We start from the raw sequence: 13,702 nt of genomic DNA, 5'->3' as shown, positions 1-13,702 counted from the left end.
TGAGTCCCATCAAGATCTGTTGAAACTTTGGATAAGTTTCAGAAGACACTTTACTTTTGAGACACCCAAAGGAATTAATTCTTTTGTGTTTCTGATATCCCCGTTGCCGTCTTATCTAACGTGGCTGTAATAATGAACATTTTTTTTTGAGTTTTAATTTATTGTAGATATTACGTTCAGATGCCATTTTTTGGCCGTAGTTTGAAACTATTCAAATTAAACTTTTTTGTAGTAACCAGCTATAAAGATTGTTTTTACTAAACTTCAGTTTATAATGACAGACAGTGCTGATCCAGATTTAGGGTAACTGTTAATACATTCTTTATTGTAGAATGCTCTGAATTTTTAAGTTGTACTTAAAAACTGATCTCCAGGTACTTATTGACTTGTTTTCTAAGGAGTAAGTACGATTTTTAGAACTGCTAATGTACTTTCTCTTTTTGTCAGAAGATATTTCTGTTACTATCTTAAGAGTTACTGGGCCTTCTGGGGTTGGTGAGAAATGTGAGGAATGAGAGTGCAGAGGAAAGGATTCCCATTCAGAATTTTGCCCAAGACCAGCCTTTTAAAGCAGTAATTTAAAAACTGTGTTCTAGGCTTGAAGCTTCATCAGAGAAGGGGTCTAATGTATCTCATTTCCTGTTGCATCCCCGTGTCTGGCACATGCTAGGGGTTCAGTAGTAAATAATTGTTGAATGAATGCACAATGAATGGAAGACTCTTGCCTGCTCTGGGAGGGTCTGGAGCAAGTAGAGCTCTAGCAACTGTCCACCTTAACCTGCTTTTACACATCTTCTTGCTGATAAGTATTCCTTTTAAGAAAATATCCCTATGCTAAAAGAGAAGTCAGCAATGACACATAACAGAAACATAGATTAATGTTAACAACTTAGCATAGAGAAGCCCAAGATTGTCAGCAAGTGTTGATGAGCTTCCTACTTCTGTTACATTCCAGATACAGGTTAAAGATGAAACACATCTAAGCTGAAGCTTTAGAAGGTGCTACATCCTCTTCCTTCCACATAACTTGTACCATAAAATTTTTCTGTTCTCATCTCGAGTCCTTTTGTTTTTCTCTTTATTTTCCTTTGCCTTCGCTTAGTCTGAGGCTTGTCAGTAGTACAGAGTGAAACCACAAACTCAGATCATTTTACACTTATTACCACAAAGAGCTTTCATTAGTTAGCGTTTGAGATTTTAGTAGACCAGTAAAGGTTTGTCACGAATCAGAACATAACACAGATGCCTGCCACAAAGGTTTAGAATGAAAATGTTGCCTTTTATTCATGATAAAATTACTTGCCTGGAAAAGAGTAGAGTTTCTTACCCTAATGACACTCTCCAAATAAAGTAGACGAGGAATTAGAATGGGTCTGTTTGGTATCCAAGAGATAAAAGTAGGACTCGTGGCTGGAAGCCACATGTTAAAGGCCATATAAGGAAGATCCTTCCAGTCAGCACTTCACAGAAGTGGAATAGGCTTCATCAGGGGGCACTGGCCACAGGCTCTAAGGGCTTTTTATAACTAAGCTTTAGATGTTTTTACCTAGAAATGTTTCTGCAGTCCTGAGGTCACTTACATATTCACCTGTATTTGTCTAGAATATTTATTTTTATTTTTATTTTTTTAATTGTATCTGTTCAGACCAAATACTGTAAGCGCGGAGAGTACAAGAGTCATATACAGATTAGCGGAGAGAAAAACCCACAAGCCACTGCATAGAATAAAGTGTTCTAAGTGCTATAAAAGCACAGCAGATCCTCGAATAACGTCATGCCATTCAACATCATTTCATTATAATGATGAGAGGGAAAAAAATTGATTCCTGGCCGGGGTCACTTGTTTGTGTGGAATTTGCACGTTCTCTCCATATCTGTACGGTTTTCCTCCGGGTACTGTGGTTTCCTCCCACATCCCAAGATGTGCGCATTAGGTGAATTGGTGTGTCTAACGTGTTCAGTCTGAGTGAGTGTGGTTGTGTGTGTGAGTGTGCCCTGTGGTGTGGAAGGGCATCCTGTCCGGGGTGGGTGCCTGCCTTGTGCCCTGAGCTGCTGGGATGGGCTCCGGCCACATGACCCCGAGCTGGAAGAAGCAAATTGGCAAGTAATTCTCTTGTTTTTGTTAGTCTTTTGTACATGTATATAGCTCATATTTATTTCAGTTTTTAATATTAGAAGTGTCTTGGGTCTTTATTTAGAAATGTGGTGATATTTTTGTGGTCAGAAATATGCCGTGGGAACCTGACTCTTGTTTATTATCAGTTAGCCTATGGTAAAATTGGTTTAGTTACGCATTGTTTCAGTTTCCAAGAACCTATGGGCGTTCAGTGAGGACTTCCTGTATCTCCTGGATAACGCTATGGAGAATGGGTTTGAGAAAAGCAGGAGTGGAAGTAGGGAAATCTGATATATAGGTGGTTATTGAAATAGTCCCGTTGGTGTATGATGATGGCCAGATGACGGATTGGGGTGAGGTTTGTGGGGCTCCAGTGAGGAGGTCCTTAAGAAATGTTTAGGGACTAGGGAGACAAAACTTGATGGTTCATGGATATTGTCCTTGAAGGAGAGGAAGATAAATAACTTTCAGGGTTTTGACCTGATTTGCATAGCTGGGCAGAAAAATATGGGTGTCATTTATAGACAGGGCTGCTGAGGGAAGAGCAGGTTTAACGGCGGTGAGGCACACGGGAGGTAAGTGGCTGGAGATTTAGCTTAGGCTCTCTGGATGCAGAGAAGGGGTCTGTGAATCCGGGGACTCATGCAGCTGGTAATTGATACCATGGTTGTAGATTCACAGAGCTCTGACATTTAAAGGTCAGGTAGATGAGGTGGAACCAGTAAGGCAGACTGAGAAGGTTCTTAGATGAGAATGAAAACTGGGTGAGTGTGTTGTCATGCAAACCAGTGACAAAAGGGACATAATCTGCAGGGTTAGATTTGGGGCAGGACTAGATCCACAGCAAAGTGAGGCTTCCTTTGTGCCTTGATTAGAAGGGAGGACACTTCCTCCTGGGTAACAGGAGAGAAGGAGATAAGAATGGGTGCAAAGGCAGCCACGTTTGTAGATTTAGTGCCAGGAAGATAAAGGAGTTTTTCTCTTAAGATTTTTTTCCATATATATCTTAGAGTGATGGGAAGGAAGGGTTGTTGGCATTTATATTTAACTGTAAAAGAAAAAGATATTAGGTGATGAAAATGATTAAATTTATGGACCATGGCATTTCAGCTGAATACCAAAGGAAGTAAAGATCATTGAGGGCTGAGAAAGGTAAAAGTGGTGGAATCTGCTGATGGAGGTTAAGAATGAAGAGTGGTGGAAACAGTGAGCAAACCAGGGGTATGCTGTGGAGATTACGGGCAGAGACGTGTTTGTAACATTGGCAGAGAATACTTTTCATCTTTGTACTTGTAGCACTGGCTAGTCTCCCCAATATCTAATGGACACTTCTGTTTGTTGACTCAACGAGAATAAACTAAAATGCAAGGTAGAAAATAGATAGTAAATGCTTGTGGAGATCTGATGAAACGCTGAGCAAGTTCACTAAACAAGGAGTTCACTTTAGACCATGACTTGCCTGGAGGTATTTGAAATGGTTCTTTTAAGCTTTTTCTTCTGGTTTTATATATATTATTCTTTCTCTACTTGATTTTTAAGATAGGAAGTGGAATTAATATGCTTCTGTTTCTTCGTTGTGTCTCAAGCCACGTTTTGTAATTATGTTTTGTAATTTCTTGTAGAAGTTTGTGGTGTAAGTGTAACTATTATTATAGGCTGGACCATCCTTTTACTTGCTTAAGTGTAAGGGGAAGATAAAACTTACTTTGTTTTGTACCTTCTCTGGGTAAAATATGTGGAGGAAATAAAAGAATGTAATTATCCACACATCTCAATTTATATAGACTACCTCTATAAGAGAAGGCCTTTGTAAATCTTTACAGTAAAACTAATTTGGAACAGAAGCAAAGAAAACCAATTTGAATGAATAAAGTCTCATGTAGTTTTAAAACATCACTTTTATTTCTTTCAGCTACCTAGCATAATTAGTAATAGTTTCAATTAATCCTACTTAAATGAGGTGAAATGAGAATTTATTTGAAATTATTCCAGCATTATGTGGCACATTGTAACTATTAAGTAAAAATTAGATAATATAGCAGTTTAGTTGAGGTTGTTGTACAAGTAAATCTATTGCATTTATACAGTCATATTTTGTTGGAGGGAACGTTTGCTGAATAGTGCTATAGTCAATGACATTTAATGAAATTCCTTTCAAGTTTCTATAAAATTAAGGAAAGATTTAAAACTGGAATGAAAAGTGAGCATCTCGGTGTGTGTTTTTATGAGGAGTATTTTTAATGTGTACTTAACTTTACTTGTGTATCAGTTCAGCAAACTTCTTACTAAATTATTAACTAATCATTAACTGTTCTGTCAAAGGATATCATAGGCAATCCATAAAGAAAGGTAGTTCAGGTAGGTATTTGCATGCATTTAATGAATGCTTGATGTATGTAGAGTACTACTAGCATATCATCTTAGCCACTTAAAAGCTGCCTAACTTTGGGAAAATTACTTCACCACTAATCCTCAGTTTTCTCATGTGTGAAATATAGATAAAAATAATACCTATCTTATAAGGTTATTTTGAAAATTAAATGATTTGATGCTTGCAGTGGTTATAATGAGTGGTCAGTAAATGTTAGCTATTATTATGTAATTTATTGTAGATCAATGAGAATTCTTATGTATTCTCTAGCCTTATGGCTAAGCTTCTAGAAGGAATGCTTAACTAACTCATTGATAAATAATGTATATGATGATTCATTTCACTCTCAATTCCTTTAGGTCACTAAGGTTTCTTGCTGGTTATGTAACAATTTTGTTGAAGCTACAAGTTAAGTTCTATGAAGGTGAATAAGGCCGGTGCTTTGGTTTGAAGTAGCTTGTTTTAGAATTTGTATAAAAAGTCAGTAAGAGAGGGGTGAATTCCTAAATACCTCTAAAAGAAGGGAGATTTTTAGTTTCTCCCTTATTTGTTTGTGGTTGAAGTACTCTGTATTGGGGGTTCATAAGTCAGAGATATTTGGGAAATTAGAAATGGAGTTTGGGAAACGTAGTGATAACTTAATGATTCTATTTTTATCCGTTTGTCACCACTCTCTCCCTTAATTGCTTTAGTAATTCCTCATGTATACTAATTTATTTATTAAAATGACATTAAATGCTGTGAAATTCTGTCATCCCCACAAAATGTTAGGAAGGGGAATAGTTAGAATTTATGAAAAGATTAATTAGTAATTCTCTTTTGACATATTTTTAATACTGCAAACCATTAAATCTTTCATCACTACTTTTGCAGTATAACTTGTTAACCTTGACTGTTGGGTAAGTTGTGCTATGGTTACTAAAGCTGAATTGAAAAACATATCAGGTTTCTAGGAACAAAAGAACTATGAGCAGAACTGTACAGCTGCCACTTGTAATTTGTTATGTCTTGATAATGACTTAATCTGAACACAGGGCTTGGTACAATTTGAGGGCATTTGAAATAGATCTCTTATCCTCACATACAGAAACACTTTAGAAATAGAAAAAAAACAAATTATGAAATGTTGTCCTTGTAAACGCCACCAGGATAGGTGGAATGTCCTACTAACCAAGTATGTACTTTTTTTCTCAGTATTGAATTTGACCGGGATTGTGACTATTTTGCGATTGCTGGGGTTACAAAGAAAATTAAAGTCTATGAATATGGAACAGTCATTCAGGATGCGGTGGATATTCATTACCCTGAAAATGAAATGACCTGCAATTCCAAAATCAGGTGCTTATATTATTTTTTTTTTTTTGGCATGCACAGTGTGTATATAATAATTAGTATCGAGAATTAACGTAGGTATGTTATTTTACCTTTCTCGGAGATGCCTTCCTCATTCATGGTCAACACTATAATTGCCTACACAGCAGAGTATCTTTCTTATAGATATTAGTTGCTTTTCCCTTGTGGGGGTTAGTAGTTGTTGTTTTCCAGTTTGCCAAATGATAGTTATTTCTCTTTCACGGAATCAAGTAAAGGTCTTTGCTGTAGATTGCCTTTCATGAGGATTGAATAAAGGATTACTGTGGCCTTTGAATAGTGTCTGAAAGTGAGGAATTTTTCCTGTGGTATGCACATGTCTCTAAATATTATACTTGTTTATAATTTTAAGAATTCTTTTCACAAAAACATTCTGTTTTTTTTCATTGAGGGCATAATAGTGTTTCTTGTACTAGGGGTTAGAGTTCATAATGAGTGCAATAAAATACTGCATTTTTTAGAGTATTCAGTCCTGGATTACTGTTAAACATGCAGGAACTAGGCCCTATTTCTAATCTGTACCCCCAAAATCTCTTAGAGGAATTCTAAATCTCATTTTTAAAAATAAGTTTCCCAAGCTGATTTCTTGAGCATTGGCTTCAAGGGGAATGATATAAGGAAATCACGTAATAATAAATTTATTTAGAACTTTGAACAGTTCCCAGTCATTCTTGTATCTTTTTTATCTGAATGAATGACATATATAGTATGTGTGTATATGCTCATTTTAGTGATGTTAATAATATAGCAATTATTACAGTCTTTATATAATTTATTATGATAGCTTTCCTTTTTGTTTGTTAATTCATTCATAAAAATGGTAGACTGATAATTTGTGAGCCTGCTTATTCATGGATGACACTCATCATTGAGAATTTGTTATAGTTTTTGTCTTAAGTGGAAAAAATACTACATGGGTAAGACAACTTTATATTGAATTCTTATGTTTTAGGCATTGTACTAAATGCTTTGTCTTAAGGAGACCTATGCGGTAGTTACCTTTATTCCCCTATTTTATACACAATGAAGCTGAAGCACAGAACAGTTAACTTGCTTAAGATTACACAACTAGTCTCTGGAAGGGCCAGGATTCAGACAGAAGTAGTTTGGTTCACTGGTCTGTGCTCTTAACCATTTCATGCTGCTCATTTATAAAATGGAGGCCATAAGAGTAATACCTGTTTCATAAAATGATAATGCACTCAGCAAAATACTTGGCCCCTATCAAGAATTCATAGTAAATGTTACTGTAATGAAAATGTGGGTTAGAGAGTTTATTCTTTCTGTCTTGACACATGTCAAAATGTGGCAGTGCTTTTTGGCACTTTGGAGTAAACGGAGGAAGCTGTTCAAGGCAGGAGGTCACGTGCTTGGGACTGAAAGGATCAATATGTAAGCATGCCTGAAACCAATTTGGGCACACCAGTAGTGAAAGGAAAGGGAATTAACCAGAGCCACAGCCAGTCAGAAGCAGATCTGGAATTTGAGCTCAGGTCCATCTAAACCCAAAATTTAGCTCTTAACTGTTTGTGTAATTTTTCCCAGAAATTCTAATAAGTACATTTAAACATGCAAATGAATTCTTCCAATCTCAGAATTTAGCATGAATGCAACTAGTAGGGAGCAAAAGAATTTATGTTCATATGCTTGGAAGTCATCTAGGCTAATTGTTTTGAAAGTGGCTTCTTAATACACATTAGCTTTACTGTATGCATGGTCCACATACGTGTCTCACCAAAAGTATACATTTTTAGATGTTGCATTCTCAATTTTGGAGCACGTGGAAACCATAAATGTTACAAGTTTAATTTTCATTGTTATATGCTTTTAATTGGAATTTTAGTTATAAGCTTATATTAAGATTTTTTGGATGTAAACTGAAACCCAGTTTAAATTAATTTATTGGCTTATATGCTTTGGCACAACTGGAACCAGGGGCCTGCCCAGTCTGCTTAGTTAGGTCTCTGTCATTCTGGCGTGGCATGCTTTGTGCTCGTTGGCCTCCGCTATCTCCACCTTCAGGCATATTCTCTTCATGTGTCAAAGATGCCAGTGTTGGCTTTGGGCTCACATCCGTCTCTCAGCTAGTGATCAGAGCAAAAAGTGGTAAGCGTCTTACTTGGTAGTTTCAATAGAAAAATCTGGGGATTATTTGATACGTTTCTTTCAAGATGTGTTGTGAGTGGAATAATAATTGTAAACTTATGTAGAACATTTTAAAAGGGTTCTATTCTTTCTGAACACATTAAAATTTTTTCTGTCCATTGTTATTTATTTTTACATAAAGTAAGGTTTAACTGTCTTTCTTTCAGCTGTATCAGTTGGAGTAGTTATCATAAGAACCTGTTAGCCAGCAGTGACTATGAAGGCACTGTCATCCTATGGGATGGGTTCACAGGACAGAGGTCAAAGGTCTATCAGGTGAGAAAGGATACTAGTTATTTGTTTTAAGAATCACATTTTTACATTCTTAATAATTGTAAGCTTCATATGCTTTATAATTACAAATACAAAGTCACTAGTTAGCATTTTGTATACCTATGTAATACCAAATAATGCTTTCTGAAGCATCTCCTCGAACTTTTGCTTTGTAGACTATGTCAAATGATTTTCCAAAAGCTGTAATTTTAGTAAATGTATATATGGAAAGTTTGTGAATTACTTTGCATCTCTTGTTTGCATAGCCTGTTCTCCCTCTCACCATCGCAATAAAATGGTATCAAGATTTTTCTGGGGTTTTTTTTTGTCTGTTTGTTTGTTTTTGCTTTATTTATTTTAAGATCTGTGTTCTGTCTGAGGATACTTTTCCTTCTATATCCAGGAGCATGAGAAGAGGTGTTGGAGTGTCGACTTTAACTTGATGGATCCTAAACTCTTGGCTTCGGGTTCTGATGATGCAAAAGGTACTATATGACTCGCTTCCCTTTCCCACCCTTTCCCCCTTCGTTCCTCTTAGTGTCAGAGATGCAGATATTTGCTGAAACACACAGCAATCCTTTGTGATTACCTGATTGTTCCAAAAAATAACCTAAGCACAAAAATCTATCTCTCTTTTGGGATGAAAGAAAAATGAGTATACTGCATGTTCATTATAATGTTTTCTGGATTCATGCCACATGGTGACATTTTTATAACTGACTCCTTTGTATGTACCATTGAATGAACTTTTTATCTCTTTCTGCCAATTTAATTGACCTCTCCTATTTTTTTCTTGTGAATTTATCTTCACTATTCATTATTTTCTGTTGTCCTTACTGTCCTGTTTGGTCTGGTTCTTCTCACCGTTACATTTATAAAGTCATAGTAACAGATTTCCTTTATCTTAGGGTTAGTAGCCTTAATTTCTTTGTCCTTTCTTTCCTGTGTTTAACTTCCAGAAGTGGTAGTTGTTGGAACCATTTTTACTCTTTTTCATTCCTAGTTACAGATTATTGTACTAGTATTCCTAAAAAGATTCTAAAGTTTTACTATGCCTTCATCCCTAATACTGGTTTTCAACCCCAAATGCACCCAGAGAATTTTTTAAAAACACCAATACCTGGACCTACCTCATCTGGGTATTGTCCTAAATGGGACATTGGGACTAATCGAAAGATGGATAGGAAGATTTTTATTGTTGTTTTTGTAAACGTTCGTTATCAATTCTATTATGTAACCAGTAGTGTGACCTATATCCTAAAAATGTATTTTATATGTGTATTCTAGTGTCTACTAAGACATTTTTGTTTAAAAATGACCTGATAGTCACTCTGGTACCTTACAAGACAACCGCTCTCTTCTACTTCTGCTTTCAGATCTGACCTGCTCTGCTCTGTCAGCTTTCTGTTCCCCGATCATTACAAACCTCAGTACATATCGCTGGAATGGACTTAGTTATGGGCCTCAGTTACGGAATCATGTTGCCTCTCATTACACAATGAATATCTGTGTTGTTTTCGGACTTTGAAACTAAGCTCTTTTGGTTTCAATACATTGTTCTGTTATTCAGTTGGTCAGTTTAAACATTTTGATCTTAGTAAATCAAAATGCTTTAGATTAGCACAAAAATAGAGCCGTATCAATAAGCAAACTTTCCAGGTTACAGAAGCATTTGCTAATGTATTGTTTATTTCTTTTTATTTTTATTGTCCTTTACTTTTAGTGAAGCTGTGGTCTACCAACCTAGACAACTCAGTAGCAAGCATTGAGGCGAAGGCTAATGTGTGTTGTGTTAAATTCAGCCCCTCTTCTAGATACCATTTGGCTTTCGGCTGTGCAGGTAAGAAATGAAAGCAGATCTGTCTTCTTTTGATGTTGGTTGAGTATCATGTCTAGGATAGAAGAGTATTTTAAAACAAATGACTTTAAATTTTGTTTCCATTTGTTTAAATTTCATAGACTAAATTAGAATTTTGCAATATGCCATCATTACTGTTTGTTGCTGTGCCTTCATTTCAGTGTTTTATCACCGATGTTTAATACATAGAGATGGGTTTGTTGATTATTTTTGTCATTCCTCTAAGTCTTTGCATGCACAAACTAATGCTTACTTATTCACATACTTAGGTCATAATGATGTTTAAACAATTAAGCTATATTGTGCAGCCACAGGAATCTTTTTGTTTTTTATTAAAGGAAACCAATTAATTCCTTCAACAATTATTGAGTACCTACTATGCACAAATTACCCATCTAGGAGCAGTGAATAATACACTTAAAGGTCTTGTATCGTGGAGTGCATACTACCATTGTATGTACTCAGAAAAAAATGTTAGCTATTGTTATAGCAAATAATTTTTTGCTAAAGTGTTTTTTTTTAAATAGGGTGACTGAATGTCTGGGTTTGCCTGGGCCAGTCCAAATTTATACTTGTACTGTCATAATTACTATTAGTGCCTTGTTTGATTCTCAGAAATGTTATGGGGTTGGGAGATAAATCACAGGTGCCACACTACTCTTAATTAATTCAGTTTCTTTACTTTCTGTAAGTCTATGTAGATTTTCTGTTTCTTCTTGAAGTCAGTTTGGGTAGTTATTGTCTTTCCAGGAATTTATAAATTTAATTATTCTAATTTGTTGGCATAAAGTTGTTCATAACATTCTCTTGTAATCCTTGTAATTTCCATAATATCAGTTAATAATGTCCCTTCTTTTATTCCTGACTGGTAATTTATGTCTCCTCTCTTTTTTCTTCTTGGTCAGTCTAGCTAAATAGCTGTCAGTTTCTTCAAGATGTATTTGTGTGTGTGTGTGTGTGTAGGGGTGTGTGTGTGGGGGGGTGTGGGCAGGTATAGGGTGTGTGTGGATGGGAGGCGCTTCGGGCCAGAACACCACATACACATTCCCACTGTTCTTAATGTTCTTCTCCCAACTTCCTTACTGAGCAGTAGGCCGAGCCCCCTGCAACGACTCTTAGCTCACCAGGAGTATAGATAGGCCAAGAGAGCTGTTATTCCTCTCTCAGCCATTGGAACTACTGAGAGCAAGGTCTGTTGAGGTCAAGGGTCATGACGCCCTTGCTATAATCTAGGGCTCAGAAATCTTTCACTGTAACTGCCACAAAGCTAGAGACTGGCCCCTGGAACATGACGCCAGAGAACTTCGACATCTTTACAGTGAAACTTGCAGCAGAAGTATCTGAAGCAGAAGAACTACAGAAATCCTACCTTTCAAATCTTACATAAGTGCATCTCATTAGCAGAATCTAATTCACATCTAGAAACATAACTGCAAGGGGATCTGGATAATACAGCTTTAACTTTTCATCTTCATAGGCTATAAATTCTATAAGGTGGTGGGAATGGATGCGACTGTCATCGGCCCTATTCAGCACAATGAGATTTGATATGAGTTAAGGACTTCTTTTTTGGCTTTGAAAAAGGGATTAGCATCAGAGCAAGACGCTAATAAAGCCAGCAGTCCTCACTTTGTTGTTCACTGCCTGTAATTGTTCCTTTTACTGACTGAAACATGCCTTTAATCATAAGAAAAACCTTTACTTCTGGAAACAATTACTGATGGTGAATCATCTTCATTTAGAATTGAAACATTTCTTAGAATGTAGACTATTATCTAAATGTTCCTCTTAAAACTGTGAAACATCACTCTTTAGCCGTGCCATTTATTTTACCACTGAGAGCAGTACAGTCATGTTCATGAGGTTGCTTATTAAATATCATTTGTAATGGTGAATTTGTCATTAGGAATGGGCTGCACATTTTTAAACATCGCTTTTGGAGTTATGAGAAATAGATAAGCAGTATGTGAGCTACGTACCAATTACAGTTTGACTTCCTGTTGCAGGCGCACCAGTGGCTCCTGCTTGGGTGTGATGCATTATGCTAATTCTAAGTTTCCCTGCCTACCTTCATTTAGATCTTACGTTTCCTTTTCGTACAGTAAATTCATTTCTCTCTTTGTGCTTTTACTTCATTATTTTCCTCTTTCACCTTTTACCATAATATAAAATGATGTCTGACGGGGTGTTTTTTTATTTTTTTACTGGAATTTACAGCATGAAAAGTTTTTTGAGGTGGACTAAAAATTCACAGGCATTTCTATTAAAATATCAAATCCTAAATCATCGTTCCCTTGAAAACTAAGACTAAGAATTTTAAACTACCTTTTTCTGGTTAACACTGAGGAAAAAGGCTTTAAGTTTTATTTTAACCATTTAAAATCTATTCTTAAACCTGAGGTTATCTGAAGCATGCTTTTAACAGAAGATAATATTTTTAAAATAAAGGTAAAGGTGTTTATTAATTGTCTGTTACTTGCTTAACCAGGATGTGTTCGTATTGCATACCAAAAGGTAGAAAACCAATTTTTCTCCGATTTATCCTCTCTATAGCCAGTTTGGGAGAGCGTTGTAAGACTAAAGTAAATAGAACTCCTAGCAATCTGTGGTTTTAATAAAATATTAGCATTACTTGCATGCTAACTTTAAGCATCTTGCAATTTTTAAAATAGTAATCAGTGTAACAGATAGGAAGGATGGGTATGCTGAAGGTGATCCCTTTAAAATAATAATAGATACCTCCCACCAGAAATTAGTGTTATAAATCAAAAATAAAAGTAGTATTATTCTGATTCAGGAATGACATTTAGGCTAATAACATATTCACCGGGAAGGAATAATGTTCCTAGAACAAACAGTAATTCTGAAATATTCTATTTATTTGTATTATCAATAAACATTTTTAGTTGTGGTTACTGTAAGCCCTGTTACTCTTAGTAAACTAATCAGTGCACACACACAAACACCACCATTTGCTTTCTCATTTTCAATACTTTCTAGTTTTTGTGATTTGGCATGTGATAACTGTTAGTCTTCAAAGAGAAGAAAATAACCTTTAGAAGGGGGTTTATTGATTAATTTATATTTAAATATCAGTATTACTTCCCTTACCCTACAACTTTCAGTGGCTTCTCATTGCTTAAAGAGTATAGGTTCATTCTAGGCCCTCCATGATCAGCTTTCATATACCTTGTATGTGACTTATGTTGTTTATTCTTTGAAAATTTTCTTCCATAAAGATGTCTCGATTCTCAGTAAAGCTATCTGAAGCTATCTTACATATGCGTCTTTCATTTTTAAAAATTTATGTGCATTTAAAATTGTTTATACTTAATTATACAAATAGTACATGTTTATATCCTCATTCTCAACTTTCATATTGTCATATGTAACTAAAGCTTAAGGTCCCCTTGATCAAACATCATTAAACTACCTCCCCAGAGGTACTGCAGTTAATAGTTTTACAGGTATCTTTCCATAGATAGCATTTCTTGAGGAAGAGACCAGTTTTTCTTTATTTATTTAGTGCAATATGTATTTTTTAAATCAGGGTGGGGTCTAAGAGATG

At 35.7% G+C, this 13,702-nt stretch overlaps 1 protein-coding gene across 5 annotated transcripts in view; it reads left to right on the top strand.

The window, feature by feature from the left end:
* Positions 1-13,702, top strand: part of COP1 (COP1 E3 ubiquitin ligase) — a 115,240-nt gene that overhangs the window by 72,912 nt on the left and 28,626 nt on the right. For all 5 annotated transcript variants that reach the window (XM_019727875.3, XM_019727802.3, XM_074322298.2 and 2 more), the window contains 4 exons: positions 5,682-5,825; positions 8,171-8,279; positions 8,680-8,761; positions 10,000-10,116. In XM_019727875.3, the coding sequence (XP_019583434.1) occupies positions 5,682-5,825; positions 8,171-8,279; positions 8,680-8,761; positions 10,000-10,116 (452 nt within the window). The remainder of the gene's footprint in view (positions 1-5,681; positions 5,826-8,170; positions 8,280-8,679; positions 8,762-9,999; positions 10,117-13,702) is intronic.

This window comes from Rhinolophus sinicus, chromosome 11, assembly GCF_057876585.1.
Source record: "Rhinolophus sinicus isolate RSI-liver-muscle chromosome 11, RSI-T2T, whole genome shotgun sequence".
NCBI lineage: Eukaryota > Metazoa > Chordata > Mammalia > Chiroptera > Rhinolophidae > Rhinolophus > Rhinolophus sinicus.
Note: the sequence above shows the minus strand (reverse complement) of the source record. Positions and strands in the feature narration are given on the sequence as shown.